The sequence below is a fragment of the Oncorhynchus mykiss genome, chromosome 26, assembly GCF_057628025.1.
Source record: "Oncorhynchus mykiss isolate SJ-2025 chromosome 26, ASM5762802v1, whole genome shotgun sequence".
NCBI classification, from domain to species: Eukaryota; Metazoa; Chordata; class Actinopteri; order Salmoniformes; family Salmonidae; genus Oncorhynchus; species Oncorhynchus mykiss.
Genome location: NC_143047.1, coordinates 17543565 through 17561649, shown reverse-complemented (window position 1 = coordinate 17561649; position 18085 = coordinate 17543565). Strand labels below are relative to the sequence as shown.

At 43.8% G+C, this 18085-nt stretch overlaps 1 protein-coding gene across 7 annotated transcripts in view; it reads right to left on the bottom strand.

The window, feature by feature from the left end:
* Nucleotides 1-244: 244 nt before the first annotated feature.
* The window catches only part of nfat5b (nuclear factor of activated T cells 5b), a 63189-nt gene continuing 45348 nt past the window's right edge, over nt 245-18085 (bottom strand). For 5 of the 7 annotated variants that reach the window (XM_090222308.1, XM_021586164.3, XM_021586165.3 and 2 more), the window contains 12 exons: nt 13640-14300; nt 12237-12426; nt 11172-11362; nt 10822-10994; nt 9523-9657; nt 9343-9395; nt 8588-8720; nt 7893-7961; nt 7648-7751; nt 5539-7501; nt 5130-5386; nt 245-4908 (listed from right to left, as the gene is read on the bottom strand). In XM_090222308.1, coding sequence (XP_090078434.1) covers nt 5148-5386; nt 5539-7501; nt 7648-7751; nt 7893-7961; nt 8588-8720; nt 9343-9395; nt 9523-9657; nt 10822-10994; nt 11172-11362; nt 12237-12426; nt 13640-14277 — 3888 coding nt within the window. In that variant the 5' untranslated portion in view covers nt 14278-14300 and the 3' untranslated portion in view covers nt 245-4908; nt 5130-5147. Of the gene's footprint in view, nt 4909-5129; nt 5387-5538; nt 7502-7647; nt 7752-7892; nt 7962-8587; nt 8721-9342; nt 9396-9522; nt 9658-10821; nt 10995-11171; nt 11363-12236; nt 12427-13639; nt 14301-14890; nt 14954-18085 lie in introns of all 7 variants that reach the window. The other 2 variants (XM_090222309.1, XM_021586166.3) reach the window with 1 other exon arrangement.

Sequence of the window (18085 nt, the reverse complement as noted above, 5' to 3'; positions counted from 1 at the left end):
TTAAAACATGTTTCAGATGGACAACTAGGGTAAGGCCATCATGCATTTGATTGATGATTAGCTATGTTACTCTTCAAACGTAATTCAATTCACGTGCTTGTGATTTTGTAATTTCCAATCTTTCACGGTATGGTTCATTCATGGCATCTTTGTGTCTCTCCTGAGCAAAAACAAAAGTTGATCAATACAAAAATCTTACCAAAACCAAACATCAGAGGGTGTGGAAATTAACTTGACAAAGGAAAACGTATCATCTATCTTTATTAATATAGATAACAGCAGGTTTACATAAATATAATTGCAAGAGTATACAAATGCCCCAACAAAAGCAAAAATACATTTATATCGATTCATTTTTTCAAAGGTAATATTTCACGGTTGTTCACATGGTAGCTAAAAACACATAGGTGATATGCACTCCCCATACCTATAACCTGTCAATGCTATCAACAGGTTCACTACTATCCCCAGCAGAAAAAAAACCCTCATGGAAATAAAGCAGACTTTCACATCAAACCAAAGCCAGACAGGTTAAGGGGACACAAACAGAAGTGTGTGAACAGACTAACTGATGACAATTACAATATAAACAAAACACCCATGATAAAAATTCTGAATGAAAAGTTTGTTTGAATTAGGTGAAATTTGTGTTCGTCTTGACTGACACAAGCCCAATCATAAAAATAAAAACAAATCCCGGTGGCACACAGTATCAATACTATTTCAAAAAGCTACATAAATAATGAACAGAATTACAATATTTCGTTATAGTTTCCCCTTCGCAATGAACAATCAAGAGTGGCTAGATAGATCAAATCTATATTAAAAAAGTTACAGATATACATTTATATTGAATCAAGCTGCATAGCAGTTTGAGACAAAACTTCAATTGCAACGACGTTAAACAACAAATGCAATTAACATTTTCATGGAAATAAAATCAGATGCACAACACTATACATTTATCTGGTCACGCATCTCTGTACGGCATTTGAAGCACACAAGTCGTATGGCTTGCAAGATACTAGTTATCAAGGGCTAATAACCACTGACAATAGTGTCACAGCGGTGAATAAATCAGGCAACACTGGTACAAGATAAATCTGGTCTCTACTATAAAAGTTTGTCAAGGCACAAGTATATCATCCAATGTACTGAGCAATACTTCTAAAATATATTTGCTGTACACTGTGATGTCATAAATCATTGGTTAGTCTGGGTGCAAATATGGTAAAAATATAACTTTCAAGGTGACCTCTGCATTTCTGTAGTCATTGGTTGAATAGGAAAAGTAGTTCATTTTTAGGTCTTCAGTAAATGGAACTTTAACCGGCACAATAACGTATAGCGTCACTCAATTACAAAGACTCGTCATCAATGTAAAACATGTAGCCTCAGAACCAAATAGTCCTCCTCTTTTGTCAAAGCTCAAACTATTTGGGATATTCATTGGTTACATTTGAAAATAGGTATTTTTTCCCCCTCAATATGCCTATTGTGTATTCATAACACAAAACATTAACATGCTGCTGCCAAAATATTGTATGTATACTATATATAAAGAATGTACTTTATCATTGTAATTGGTCCAATGTTGAGTAAGGTGGCCTGATTAGCAACCTGCTCGGGTTGAGGTAACAAACACATTCTGCGTTTGGAGTTTTTTGTAAACCCTATTAACAAATATTTAATAGATACTGTTTTATCTGTCTGTATGGCTTTATAACTGGCATAGTTGTCCAATAACTTCCTGCTCTTTCCTTATTCAAGAGGTGAAGTAAGTTGTAGATGTGACAGTACAGGTTCAATGTTTCACAAATGATATCACAAGGGTTTGACTTAAACTATCAGCTTTGGACAAACATACTGTACAATTGATCTCAACCTGGCATATGAACAGAAATCTATCTAAGGAGGAAAACAATGCACAGGAAAGTACATGTGACTCGTAGTGTACATGGTACATTTGAACTCCCTCAACCATAAAGTTGTATCCCTGTCCTCAGAAGGAGAAGATAAGCTTCACTGACAGATATGTCACACAAGAACACTGCCAATTACAGTTTCAACAGGTGGGGAAGGGCCAAATCCACATAACTAATATTAATACAATTACGGAGTTAAATCAGAACCAAACTTGTACATCAAGTCATTTGTAGGACAAAGATGATTGTGGGACACAATATCTAAGACAAAAAAAATAACAAATAAATTAGATATGATTTCTGAAAAGATGTATTAGAACTACACCAGTAAAAAAGATATGATAAAATATTTGTAAATCTTGTAAAAAATTCACATAAATACTCATGACTATTGGAAACAAAAGTACTATTTTTTCACAAGAGTTGAAGAAAGCCAATCACAGACAGCTCTTTTCTCTAAAGCAACTTAACGGTTCATTCTTCATGAGTAGGGTCCCTTTAAATATCTAAAAGAACACAGCTCAAGCTCTGGGATGGGGAATATGTGGCCCCACCAATCACATTACTAAAAATAGTTTAAATACTCTCCATTTTAAAAATCTCCTTGTTTTTAAAGTGAATAAAAGGTAATGATGTTAAGAACACACACTAACAGACAACAACAATAAGAGAGAAAGATGGAGGCACTCAACTAAGCTGTTCTTGTTGTCATCAGAGACCAGCCCCTTGTTCATGCGTATACTCAGATTCAGACTAAAAACAAGACACAATCTTACTGTTGGCTCCACTTCAGCCCAATACTCACATGTAAAGAATAAAAGCACAAACCAGTTTGGCAGCAGTACAGGTGTGGGATCTTAATTTGAACCAGTTTGCTACAGCAGAAAAATAATCCTGCAGCAAAAGGAAATGTGAATTATTCTGTGGATTATTATTAATGGACATTTTTGTAGGGGTTGATGCATTTTTCTTTAGGGTAAATCAAGTCTAAAATGTCAAAGTCGAAAATACAAACTTTAGAAACCTTTTCAAAACTCAAATACACATGCCTCCCGAGAGGCGCAGCATTGCAGCGCTTGAGGTGTCACTACAGACCCGGGTTCGATCCCAGGCTGTGTCACAGCTGGCCATGACTGGGAGACCATGATGCGGTGCACAATGTCCTTGTCCCATCGCGCTCTAGCGACTCCTTGTGGCGGGCCGGGCGCATGCCCGCTGACTTTGGTCGCCAGCTGTACAGTGTGTCCTCCGACACATTGGTGCGGCTGGCTTCCGGGTCAAGCGTTCAGTGTGTCAAGAAGCAGTGCGGCTTGGCAGGGTCAAGTTTCGGAGGACGCATGGCTCTCGACCACCTCCCGAGTTCGTACAGGAGTTGCAGCGATGGTACAAGACCAACTACCAATTGGATATCACGAAATTGGGGGTAAAAAGTACAAAATATATATATAAGAAAAACTACAAGTTTGTATTTCTTGAGGTGCAGGAAAATTCTCAGCAACAAAAGAGTGATCAAATTAAGATCCTACATCTGTATATCACGCCTGACACTAATAATCCAACTACAAACCACCATTCAGGGTCAAGGCAAAACAAATAACTGCTCTAGTCACTTTCACCATTTTCTCCCTGTCAAAACATGGCTAGTCTCAAACGACAAATATGAACACACCAATCAATATGAGCCATACAACTGGCCATTCATGAAGACGAAAAAGGAGGGTGTGACCTGAGGCCTTGACTCAGGTCCTGGGGTGGCCCACTGTAGGCAAGAGAGTTGCTGTTTTACAGTAAGACAAACATACGGAAAACTCCTCTCTGATCTATAGATAAGTCTAGTTCGTGCGTGCCCGACGTGAGCTAATACAAACATCTGCCATGGAGACATCACTACAAAACAACACATTATCTACACTTGCCATAAGATGATACAAATAACAATATACTCTTTAATTACATCAATCAGACAACCGTGCGCACTGGTATATGGTACGCATATATGGTTCTGATTTATTCAAACTGTAGGCCTATTATTTAATTATGTAGACTGGAAATGAATGATTTAAAGGCTGGATTCTTTTTCTTTTTCTTGATCCACATTGACCCTAATCTAGAGCATCTCTCGTACTCCAGAGTCTAATCAGGGAAAGAAATCCATGGTGTAATACTCAAATACTTGGAGTTATTCCCAGGAATGGGTAATGGGAAGAATGCTGCCAATATGATAAACTGGTGTTTCATGAAAGGAGCAATAAAAAACTAGAGCCATAACTCAACACACATGCAGGAGTAATAAAGAAGTCGAGCTGTACATCCAGTAAACAGCAGGAGAGATAAATAGCTGACGAGTAAATGCATGGGCCAACTTAATGAGGAAATGGTCACAAAAGGAAAGCATCGTAAAGTGCTGAAAGAACTAATGTCAAAATATCTTACAAAGGTTTGTTTTTCACAAATTGTATATTTTCTTTTGCTATTTCCTAAAATACTTTTAATATCGTATAAAAAGGACAACAATGCGTTATAAACAATTGTGAGCCCACACTCTGGTCCTGGAGAAGACAGAATGCTGCGCTAGCTTCCACCACCATCCTTATAAAACCACACCGCAAAGTGCTGCTCTGAGAACTGATGAGTTAGCCAAACATTTCAAAGTGTCATGTTTCAATAACAGCTGGAGGCGACTAGCTGTGAGATACATTGACCACACTGCAGTTGTGGGGTGACTACAACCTATGTCCTATTTTGAGGCCCAGGTTTAGATGCAGTGGAGGACTGGTACCCCGCTCGGCGCCACTGTGGAGCATCTACACATGATGAAGACTGTCCTTGGAGAAGAAGGCCGCTGAGGCTTACATGTAACTTGGAGTTTGGACAGGAGCCCACTGTTGAATTTGTTTCCATTCTTCTGCCATCTGTAATGGGGGTCCACACGGGGTCTTCTGCCATCTGTAATGGGGGTCCACACTGGGGGTCTTCGGGGCTCCTAAAGGGAGGGGCAATTACATGTTTAAAGACCTCTTCTCTCTTCACAAGACAGCATGTAAACAGTAGTCAGTGATTAAAATTTGAACTAGAATTAAAAATGGTTAATCCTGCTTTCTGAGATACAATCAAAACGTTTAAACTGAACAACAAAAGTGCAACCGTTTTAAACACATTGGCAAACCAAACTTTTAAAATGTTTATATAGAGATGAGCATTCACCTAAAACCTATAGCAGGCCTAGTAGGAGCGAGTGAGGTTGTTGCCCTGCTCCTGCAGGCTAACAAGCAGGTCATCTATCTTCTCCATGTTCTGGGAGGCGGTCATGCTGTTCTGTATGCTCCCTGACTCAGACATGGACTGGTTGAGCAGTGACTGGATCTGGGCCTCGCTCTCTCTCTGGTTCTGACCAGACTGACTGATGGCAATGATCTGATCAGACAGAGTGGTTCCAGGAGAGGTTATCAGCTGGCCACACTCTGTATGGGGAAGAAAGGGGTAGTCACTGACTACATGCCACATGAAATGTTAAATGTTATCGAAAACCAAACAATGGCATACTGTTATCTGGAGCATATTAAAAAAGCTGACATTTGATAAAAGAACAGAAATCTTAATCATGAATCCTTACCATTCTGAATCCCAAAGAGGAAGAGGCCTGGCTGCTGGACCTCGCTGGGCTGGTTGAGGGTCCCACTGACTGCTGTCTGGAACAGAGACCCTGGCTGCTGCACAGGGGAGGAGGTGGTGGTCTGCAGGCCTGCCACCCCATTCTGGGTGCTGAAGATGCCTGTCTGCGGGAGCTCCTGGGCAGCCATGCAACCCTGCAGGGCAGCCATGTTGGATTGGGGCATGAAGAGGGAGACGGGCTGCTCTGGGCCGTTGTTGGAGCTGGTGATCAGTTGCATGGGCTGCTGCTCTTGGAACAGGCCCTGCTGGCGAGGCTCTGAGGGGTTCCCCACCACCTGGCTCTGGTCCTGGAAGGCCATGGGCTCAGAGGATTCCTGTTGGCTAACCGTCACCATGCTGGCCTGAGAGAACAGCATGGAGGGGTTTTGGGGCTCCTGAGAGTTCAGGCTGCTGCTGCTCATGGGGGGCATCTGGCCCTGGCCGCTGAACAGCAGACTGGGGACCTGCTCTGGAGTGGAGAGGGGGTTGCTGCAAAACAGTAGGCTGGCCTGCTGCTGCTGGGTCTGAGAGAGAGTGTTTGCAGGTGGATGAGGGGAGATGTTCTGAAACATGGAGTTCTGCTGAGGTGGCTGAGGCTGGGGCTGAGGCTGGGATGGCTGCTGCTGCTCCATGGGAGTTCCCTGCTGGATGGGGGAAAGCTGGGTCTGAGCCTGGAACACTGACTGGGGCTCAGTGGCAGAGGTCTGCAGGGCACTGAGGAAAGCCAGCTGCTGCTGCTGGCTACCGCTAGCGGAGAGCTGCCCGGGCAGGGTACTCTGGGGGAGGAACAGGTTGGCGGGAGAGGGGGGCTGCTCTGGGGAGAGGCTGGTCCTACTCAACACTGTCAGGGTGTTCTGGAAGAGGGTTGCCTGGACCTGCTCCTGGGTGGGAGAGGCCTTCTGAGTGTGGAACAGTGCCCCCTGTGGGTCCTGTGCCTCAGCCAGGGGGCTGGGGTTATGAAAGAGGGGTGGAGAGGGATGAGAAGGGGTCTGATGGAGGAAGTTGGTCTGAATGGAGAGGATCTCATTGGCTTGCTGAAAGAGTGCTGCTTGCTGCTGCTGTTTCTGTTGTTGTTGTTGTTGTTGTTGTTGCTGCTGCTGTTGTTGGGCCTGCTGAAAGAGGGAACCATGGTTCTGCACCATGCCCTGCTGGGAACCCTGCTGTTCAGTGTTCTCACCTCGAGAACCGCCCTGGAATATGCCACATTGCATGGGCATCTGTGACTGAAACAGCTGCTGCTGCAGGTTCTCCAACACTTGCTGTTGCTGCTGCTGGTGTTGAATTTGTTGCTGTTGAATTTGTTGCTGTTGAATTTGCTGTTGTTGCTGAATTTGTTGTTGTTGAATCTGTTGTTGCTGTAGTTGCTGTTGCTGAATTTGTTGCTGCTGTTGTTGCTGAATTTGTTGCTGCTGTTGTTGCTGAATTTGTTGCTGCTGTTGTTGCTGCTGAATTTGTTGCTGCTGAATCTGTTGCTGTTGTCGCTGTTGCTGCTGGCTGCAGTACCCTTTGGCCTGCAGTTGTCTCACTGCTTGTTCCAGTTGGGCCACCTCGTCTGGGGGGAATATGGGCAGCTGGTGTTGCTGGGGGACAGGTTGAGGAGCCTCCACTTGTTGACTGAGCCTCCCTACCGCCCCAGCGTTGTTGCCGGCCCTGTCCTGCCCCAGCCCCTCTCTGGGCTCCAGGAGGAACTGCTGAGGCCCAGGTTGGAGTAGAGAGTCTGCAGGCACGGGGAAGGAGTTGGTGGGAGCGATATCCTGCTTCTGTATGGTGCTCAGGGCCTCTGCACTGTTGAAGACTGCTGTTTGGGATTCATCAGGGTCACTGGCAGACCGCGGCAAGGAGTTGGAGAACGGGCTGTTGTTGGGGGGAAGGTTGGAACTCATGTCCAGCGTCTGCTGGACCGAACACATGACATCGGGGGTTCGCTGAGAATACAAAAAACAGATGACACCTGCTAGTTTTTTTTATATATATTGGGAGAAAGATCAATATGGTTCATATGGATATGATTCTACCATTTAATGAGGCATTATCACAGCCAAGGCTGGGAATGCATTTGTAGAGCTTTTACCTTGAAAATGCCAGCAGAAGGGAGGTTGCTGGAGACCTCCATTGGAGTGACCTCTTCTCTCTTCACAAGAGGCAACATTGGGGGCATCAAGGCACCATCAATTACTGTAGGTGCGTGAATGACAATGTTAAAATTTTGTCATACTGAAAGCCAAGATACAGAAGTACATTGACACCCCCCCTCCACACACACCTATGCATTACAAACAAGAACACACGATACAGCATGGTAGAGATATAATATACCTTTCATCCGTTGATCAAAAGGGCAGGGCTTGCCTGGAGATGGAACTTCTTTCTTCACAGATATGTCCACTGAGATGTACACAGATAAGTAGGTTGAGTTATGGACATGCAAATCAGATGACCTTATTCTTCATACCCAGTCTCATTCTCCATCGACTGCATGTCAGGTTTTCATATCCAAAAATTGTATATGAAATGTTACTGTATAGAGTGAAAAACAATAAGAAATAAATCTGTATGACTTGACTGTTTTGTATAGGGCGCTGCTCTATTGGGCAGTATCATGTTTAGTACATACTGTATTTAGAAGGGTATTTTTATTTTAGATGGATCATCTACACTTCCATGTTTTGTTTCATTGTTTTAGTTCCTTTCTCTGTCACTTCCTGCTCGCTCATTGATAGTTCGTGCCACAGTGCCCAAAGGACGTTTTTAACGACTGGAAGTGATGTGAGAGAAAAAGGAGGAGACAAATACCCTCCCTGTTTTCGAGTGGACATGGCTTCCTGTACCAAGGACTGAAATGGTAAATTTAGAGCAGGCTAGAGGATATATCCACCTAATCCAGTAGTGGTGGTAGAGTAATGGTTGTAATTTACACTGGCTGAAGACACGCTCTGAGGAAATGTTGTTTTGGTCCTAATGTGGCGCAGGAGGTGTAAAAAAAATAACATGGACTTGGACTTATCACAGACCTGGTTCTGGAGTGTATGTAAAAGGCTGCACGTCGTGGGATCGGCCAGCATTGGTCACCACGTAGATCCCCACACACACCGCAGACACGATGGCTGGGTTCTGGTATGGCGGAACCTTCACAATCAAGTGATTCTGAGGGGAAAGGCATAACAGACAAATCCACTTAGCAAACAAAACTGTACAGTAGCCCCAGTCTTATAATTACATACATCAAGTCATGTGATAAACGTGTCACCATCCCGTCTAAAACATGTGCAAGTGATGTCAGCACAATGTAGAGTTGAAAGAGAGACATAGCCACAACGGATATAATCCTGGCACAGACGATGAACTGGAGACTCCGTACGTCACTAACTAGTTCAAACACGCATCACCTTTCTAACGCTGCTGACTAGTAAAAGGTGTGGCGGTGATTTACATAGTTTGCCTGGTTACAAATTGTGAATAACATGTGAAAGACATCTAATACCTCAGGGCTCAGACAACTGATTGAGGCTTAGCTAACGAAGCTCTGACCCTCTGGCTCCCAAGGGCAAAGGTTTATGCAGGACTGTTGAGACACACTTGCCACCGTGGCTCTCAGTAATTAGGTGACAAAACAATGAGGCCATTCACCTCCCTGAGTGATTAGCAATTTAAGATGATTACATCTGAACCTACAAATCCCAAATGGCCGTCGTTATCTAATCACCCCGTTAAATCATTAGCATGAATCATTCTAGGACCACAATAAGCAGAGAATAAGCTTATTTACCTGGTGAAACAGCTCCATGTCAATTTCAGCCTCTGCCTTCCAACACTTCTCATCTTAGGGGGAAAACAATGAACGGTTTCATTAGTATGGTAGGTCAAAGAATAAATATAAATGTTTTTCATTATTCATTATCCATAGACATGGATTTCAGACAATAATAGGTTGTGTAGGCCTGCCTACCTGACACATTTTCCTGGAATATGACCTTGGTGTCTTTGAGGAAGTTCTTCCCAATGATGAAGACCTCCTCATCCCCCCTCGCCGAGCAACTATGGAGGGACTTCTTCAGAATCTCAGGCACCCCTGCAGGCTGGGCTGTAGACAGGACACCAACAGACCGTCAGGCTCGGAGTTCTGCTTGACCTAGCTTCTTTAACCAATATTCTGTCACGAGTACAGAACTGCTGGCCTTCTCAGAGGAACCAGGGGAAGCTGACAGAAAAGCTTAAACCAATTGCTCAAGAGTACCTTGTGATTTCTTGGAAGGCACACGTGTAATCTTGTGAAATAGTAATTGTGCTTAATTGCTTTGCCAGGAAAAATGTGAGCTGAGCTGGCGTTTAAAAAAAATGGGGTGCATGTGATTGTTATTTTACAGTATATGATCCTTAACCAGACAGTAAAATGACTGGAATATAGGTAAACTTGACACTGTCTTTGCAGTCCCCCTTTCTCACAGGCAAATAGAAATGCCCAAGTTTCTATAAACAACAAGCTGACTCCTCCCACTCCTCCTCCCTCCCCAGTTTTCACAGGCCTTCCTCACTCTCACCACCCCACTCCACAGCACAACACACACAGACAGACAGACGCCACTGGAGATTTAGGTTTTATATTTTCTGGCCAGATTTTCGCTTGGACGGATTGCACTCTGGCATTGTAAACAATAGAAGTCCACACCTCTTTCTTCCCCCTTTCTTTCTCTCCCTCGTCTTTTTTGGAGTTCTGCTTCTAAAACCACCGACAAATAGAATTTCTTATACCCCAGAGCAGTCTTTCCTGTTTTTGCCACTCACAGCCACACCCTGTGCCCACAACGGGAGGAACACGTGAAGCTGAAGAGAGTCTATATACATGGTCTCTGAAAATGTACTTGAATTAGAAAATTATCTGCTAAGCATACATAACGCATTAGAAATGAAACTTCTAGACTGAATCAACTCTTCAAAGTGTCCAAGTCTTCAGCTTAAAACTTAAAAACGAGATGAAAACAATAAAACAAACCTATATTACAAATGCTCATAAGGCTATCCAGTCGAATTTTGACAGTAACGGCTCCCAATGAAGACTTCATTATTGACATCCTTGTCCTTGTCCTGCCCCAAGCTCCTCTTCAGTTTCCTCCTGTCCACCAACCCCCTGAATGAACTTATTATCCCTCCCCCTAATCCCCTGGTGACGTGCGTCACCTCTCAGCTCAACAGAGTTACTGAGAGAACTCCGGTGAGCAAAAGCTACAAATAACCTAAAGCCACTCACTGCACAGGATGGGGGACGATGGTGTCTGTAACGTGAGCACAGAGCCATCCGACCTGGGGATGTTGACCCGAAACACCAGCCTGGCACGCGTGCTCTTCTTTTTGGAGCCGGCCACCCCGATACGAGCTTCCACATCAGCGTTACGCAGCTTTAGGATCCCCACGCAGTCCACCCTGCAGAGACACACACACATCACAGCTATTAGACTGGAAGGCAGGCCTGCTGACCAAGGCCCCAGCGGCTGCAACAGCCCCCAACACACTCCCATTGGAGGATGACTAAGAGGAGCAGTCTCCAGTATATGTGATTTTACAGAATTGCAACAGCTATGGCAATAAGCAGATACATACGCCAGGGACATATTATTGCTGGGGTCCAGGGACACTTCAATGACAGTGGTGCCCTCGATGTCCACCTCCTTGCAGGCTGTGGTGTTGCGCCCCGTAACCCTGCAGGCCTGGTAGAACCCATGTGGCTTTACACGCCCAGCGTCATTACCCACAAACACCTGCAGCACCACTGCCTCATTCACACCCTCCAGCTGAGGACAAGAAGGAAACAAAGAACACTCAGATCAGAAAATAACACAGCTGCGCCAAAGTCAACTCTACCTATTTTTGTAAGTCACTAGAGAATTGAGCGTTCAATGTATTGTGCAAGTGATAGTTTTCACAAGAGCCAAAAGGGTGCAGGTGAAATAACGTACAAAAGTGACTACGTGAAAGACCGTGCCAGCTTTCTGCTTAGCAAGATGGTAATTCCATGACAACACAACTGTCCCTGCACAACTGCCGGTTTTGCTGTCTACTTTGAGAGTAAAACATCTGAAATATGCAATACATTGTGAATAGCATTTGTTGATACAGAGATATGACAAAGAAATGCAAATAAAGTCACGATTTGCTGTTGTAATCACTTCCAAGAGAATAATGATAGTTACCTCTTTTCTCGGTGGACAGGAAAATCTGTTGTTTTTATGTAGGTTATTTAATATTGCATTTAGCAGGCACATTTATCCAAAGGGATTTAGTCATTCATTTCTGGGAATGTAACCCACTATCCTGGCGTTGCAAGCGCCATGCTCTACCACCCGAGTGCTGCCTTCCAAGGTGCGTTGGAACATCTAGCTAGAAAACCTTATTTCATAAAAAGAAAATACCGTGGGGTTGATGCATTGCATCACTTCTTACACAAGTTTCTACATAGTGATTCAGTGACTGTCACAGGCTGACTTAAGCATGTTAACCCAATGTAGAGGTGTTCTGTAACAACGAGTATAGAGCAGGTTGATGGTGGCATTTGATGAAGGACAGATAAAGGGGTAGAGTCAAAACAGTGACCCGTGTATGGGGCACTGACCGTCCACAAAAGCCCTAGAGGCCACAGCCTGGTCCTGATGCTGGTTTAAGGTGTACCTTTAGGGTGGGGAAGCCCTGCTGAGTGCGGTCCTTCACTGACCCCCTGCTGCCCTCAGTCAGGTAGCGGGCTCTGTGCTGGGTCTCAGGCTGGATCAGGATCTTCAGCTCCTTGCCCTCACTCTTCTGAGGGAACTGGCTCGCTAGGGTCCCACCTTTCTGATGGGTTGTTTGGGAGCCATCTGCCGAACTGCAAGACAGACTGGTTAGGTACTGTGTAAGCCCAACAACTCCTAAACAACCTACATTGAAACATGCAACACTAACATTGACTACAATACGCTTGCTTATATTTAATGCAGGGGATTGTTTCCTTTCACTCATTCACAGCACTGTCCCCTGCTAACCCTAACCCTGCCTGTGTCCTTGTAATCAATGGGGACTGAGGGCCGCACAACCTGGCGTTGGGTGACAGTGGCAGCAACCCTCACCCCCCACGCCTCCTCTCCGCTCCACCTTGTGTTCGTTTATGTAAGGGGAGGGAAGATTAGCTCCACTGTTGGCACCAAGCTTCCTCTCAGTGGAAGAGAACTTGACAGGACTTGGAGACCATCCACTTACTATCAAAGTTCCAGCCAAGCTGTGAACCCACCAGCAAATATCTCTGTGTGTGTGTGTGTGTGTGTGTGTGTGTGTGTGAGTGAGTGAGAGAGTCAGTATGTGTGTATGGTGGAGCATAGGGGGTATTTGGAACTAGAGAGCAGCAGGGGACGAGTGAGGGATCCCCAAATAGCTGCCATGGTTTCCCAGTGACACTAGTGAGCAATGCAGAGTTTGGAGGCCCACTACTAAGCAGGGTCCATCAGAACCTCTTCGGGGATTCAGATTTATCGGTATATTTAATCTGCTCTGCTTTCTCAGCGCTTTTTAAAGAGGCTCAGTGTGATTCACCATGGCTGACCATTGTTGGTGCGGTGGTATCCTGCCCCTCCCTAGCCTCTGATCTGCCAGCTCTTCTTCAAGCACAGACAAATGTTCAGCCAGTGGTTTGGTACGATTTCCGCTTGTGGTATAGTGGTTTTACACCTCTTAACAATGGGAATAAGTATGGAGCAAATTTAGATAAACCTCTTCAAAATCAGGCAAGATAAAGAATGAACAGTTCTGTTGAGATGTTCATTCAATAGTAGTTGTAAATGGCCACTGCTAATTTCAAGTCGATCAGTGTTTTTCAATTAATTAATCACTTTCTGACATTTAACTTTTCTTAATGTATTTCCATTCTGTGCTCCAGACAAGATTCAAACTGAGAACTGAAACTTAACCATAAAGTCCATAGAGCCATCTCAAAGATGTAAAAGAACAGGAAAGTTACCTCTGCAGACTAAAAGGAAGTAAATGGTAGGCTAGATAGATTTCCACATGGGCTAATTTCACTGTAAAAGAGATCCAGGGGCACCCACCTTCCTTTGGTACAGGCCTTGCTGTCTGAGCCCAGCTGTGAGAGCACAAAGTGAGGCCCTTTGGCACTGTCTGCATCAAACACGTCCATGCTGGCCTCTTCGGCCGAGGCAGGCTTGGGCCCGGGTCGCTGGCGGGGGGTGCGCTTGCGGGACTTCCGGGGCACCTCTGTGTTGTCGTTGTAGGAGCTGGAGCTGACGATGCTGAAGTTGGAGGCGGAGTCATCCATCCAGATGCTGTTGCTCTGCTCGGAGTCCTGGAGCTGATCCTCCTGGCAGGACATGCGGCTGTCGTCAAACAGGTCTTCGGGCGGAGGCGAGATGTTCAGCACCGTCCGCCGCTTGGAGGGGGTCATCTGGTGGTGCTGCTGGGCCTCCTGGGATGCCCCCCCTCTTCCTCCTCCACCTAGGGATCCTGACCCTCCTCCTTTCTCGCCGCCAGCCCTGCCGCCACCAGCACTCCCACTGTTGCCAGTCCCGCCCTCGGCTCCAAGCATCTCAGCCACCGCTCTGCTACTTACACCTTCGTCTGGAGCGGCGATGCCGGTATGAGCAGAGGTCTGGTCGGTGGCTGAAGTAGTGGAGTGCATGGTGGAGCTGGAAGAGGTGGGAAAAGCACTGCGAGGGCCTCCCATGGTCATAGAAGAGGAGACGTTGGTGGCATCTACAGTGTATACAATTGGACAGTAAATAAAGGCATCCCAACCAGCATTGGCTAGCAGTCCCATTCAAGCAGCGAAATTTGTGCATGATTGTTTTCTCGTTTTTTTTGCTTTCTTTGATCATCCAATTATAATTTTCACTTTTCTTTTATTGCATCATGATGAGTGAGTGTGTGTGTGTGTAGGTGAGTATGTGCGTACACGTGTTCTGACAAAAAAATAAATACAAAAAGTGGGAAAGAGTCCTATTACAGGACATGATGTAAATGAAAAGTCATGAATCTACTGACATGTATATCTAATTATCTGAAATGGATACGTAGAGAGTTTCTAATTCAATCTGAAAAAAAAAAATAGTTCCCCAGAACGGGCAGTAATCCAATTCTCTGACACTGGGACTTGATTTTGAATAGCATTTGCCATCAACATAAATTAACTGGGAAATCTACACGTAGAGGGATGTTCAAATGAAAATGAAGATTATCTGGTGTGTAAGATGATGCGTGCCAAATGGAGCTTTTTCTCATACAGGTTCAAACAATTTAGTTGGGACTGAGCGTAGCCACAGAGACAAGATAAACAAGCTTCTGACCTATGAAGCAGAGAACTGCAGACCATTTTATATGCAGACACTCCCTGCTTCAGAGGGAACTTCCTGGAATAAAAACGAGACAGCGAATGAGCAATAAGAGCTGAACATTCAAATGTAATTTAAAAAGAAACTACGTTGAACAAAACGTCTTTGTGAAAATGGAACAGTCATTCAAGGGTCTCGTTCTATTCCTGCTATATTTTTCTGAAAGTCCTCCTAAAAACACCTTAGGAAACCTTAGCGAGGGTTGAAAATGGCAGCAAATGTTAAATACATTTCAAAAGCATTCCTAGTTATCAGGTCCTCAATGCAGGGTACAGTAGAGTGCAGCTTCAAGCAAGTGAAATGGCAGATGCTGCATGGTAGATTGTCATCTTCCACTTTTGTGAAAACAAACTGGATTGTTTGGGTAGTGTAGGGCTTGTCCCTGGCATAAAAGGGCAACAAAAACATGGAGTTGGAGAAAGCTCATGACACCCCCATGGTAAGAAATAAAGCATTACAAACACGCAATACTTGACAGTATACTAGAGATGATATGATGGAAGAAATGGAAGCTTTGGTGGCCTAAGGGCTTAGCCCTGGGCTAAGGTCTGAGCATGGAGGTGAAATCCTGAAGACTGTTGCAGGAGAAGGGAGAGGAGTGAGAGGACAGGCAGACAAGCTATCCTAATTTGTAAAACCTTTATCGATACTGTGAATTCAACATGTTAATAAAAACAAATAAAAAATAAAAAGCGGTGCAACTAGGTTACACTTCATTCAAAAAAAGGTAACTACAGTGCTTATGACTGAAAAATAAGATAGCTTTTTGTTGGTAATTGGAAGAATTCCAGATATCTATGACTCATTTCCAGTCACTTTACATTCCACCCACAAACTCGCTCTCTTTGCCCATTCCAAATGCACTCATATGTAGGAACCATGCCACAATATGGAGCACAATTTAGCTTTAATAGGATTTTATTTTTCTCTAATTAATTTTAGTGGCTAAACTGATTGAACTTATTGTAGAGTTGCCATGATAAACAGAAGAAATGTATAAAGCCATACATCCATTTATGCTCTGATGAACAAGAATGCTTTCAAAACATACAGCACATTGCTTCTGTTTGCAGAAATCCATACAATCTAGCGAACAGACAAACAACTTCCACCTGATTGCAGATGGTTGGGAGCAGCTATTTTATCCAATAGATTATATTTTTTTATTCAAGAGACAGGAATTATTTTAGTTAGATTGGGATCCAGCAAGACAGCAATTTGTTCCCCATGGCAGCAAGACAGCAATTTGTTCCCCATGGCAGCTGTAAGCTTCCTCCCACAGACCCCACATGCAGATCCTAGGTTGCAAAATAACTAGTTCCATTTTCACAATCATGTCATTTCAAATGAAAATCAGTTTAAAAACAAGAATAAACATAACAGAACAGTGGTTTTGAAATGCTGATGGATTAGTTCATTACAAAAATGTGTCAAGTAGAAAATCTAAATATGAAGCTTTCCTTTGAAACACATTTCATGATGTGGTGCTGTTCATGCAGATTTTAGGAAGCGTAACAAACATGAGAATCATACAGGCCCTGCTAAGATTGGAACCACAGTGAATGATTTGCAGCCACTTTGAGCGCCCTCTCACCACACTTAAAAACACTCACAGAAACTGGAGAAACAAAGGCCTCAAAGAAACTCAGTCCAGTAAACCCCTCCAGCTTTGTAAAGGTTCACAGCTCTTACTCTGCTCCCTCCTGACTTATTTATATGGCCTAAAAGCTTTCTGTAGACTACTGTACATTGGCAAATATGCCTGAGTAAATGGTCCCATCCGTGAGTTGTGTACACATTTCAAACAACTGCCCTTTTATGTCCTGCTGTCTGTCCAGAGGAGGGAGGAAATGTCTTTTTTTCTCATCTAAAAATGAGTTGCCCTGCTTTGAGTGTAATGAAACTAAAGACAACCGTGTAATAAACAGCAGGACAGCAAACGCTGCGGGAGAGAATGAAATCCCTCTGTTTTTGGCCTGTGCTGTGGAGCAGTAGAACTGTTGGATAGAATCTCCCTCTCCGTCTCTCCCTCTACCACACCCCCATTAGCTTTCTAGTTTAAACAAGCAAGGCTGGCTGATTGTTTGTTTAAAATGTAGCCAGGTCTTAAAGAAGAGAAAACCCAGAGACACCTACAGGGAGGACGGAGGAGAGCACTGCTGCATCTCTTTATCCAGGGTATAAATCATTTAACATCAGGAAGTCTGATTTATCACAGGAGAAAGGCACCTGGCCACAGGAAGAGGCATTTATCACAGACACCTTTTAACCCGTTGCTGTTTAGCCTCTTTAAAGCCTAATGTGTCTTTGGTCATCATCACGTCAAGCACTTTCATTGGAGATTCTTTTTAATCCAGGAGTAGGCTTAATCTCAGTCCAGGAAACTGGCCCTCGTTAAGCATTGCCTGGTTTTAAACCTTTTGATCTTGACAAACTATTATACCTGCAAACAGCACAGTACATCTGATAACCTTGAAATGCTGAGCCACAGGTGCTAATGAAGACATCCTGTTCAATAGGAGCCCATCCATTCTAAAAGAAAAAGACAGCTGGCCAATAGGCAGCTATAACCACCAAAATGGCTGACTCAGGATTCATTTCTTGTTTGAATTTTGAGTCATCACCTGCTCCGTTTGTGCATAATACTATGGTTAACGAAATGCATTGCAATTCAATAGTCAAATGTAGATGGAGGACAAAAGGTTGAAGGCTTCATGTATAATTACTCTGAGGAGGTTTGGTACAGAGACATCCAGAGGAACAAAGTACAGATAGGTTGAAGCTAGAAAACTTCATACATAAAATGGTGTATATTATGAACACATTTTATATAGTGCCTTCAGAAAGTATTCACATGGTAGATTTTTTCCACATTTTGTTGTGTTACAGCCTGAATTTAAAATCGCTTACCTGAGATTTGTCACTGACCTACACACGATACCCCATAAGGTCAAAGTGGAATTATTTTTTTCACATTTTTACAAATAAAAAAAAATCCCTTGAGTCGATAATTATTCAACCTCTTTGTTATGGTAAGCCTAAATAACTTCAGAAGTAAAAATGTGCTTAACAAGTCACATTATAAGTTGCATGGCCTCACTCTGTGTTCAATAATCGTGTTAAACATGATTTTTTAATATGTACCCCACA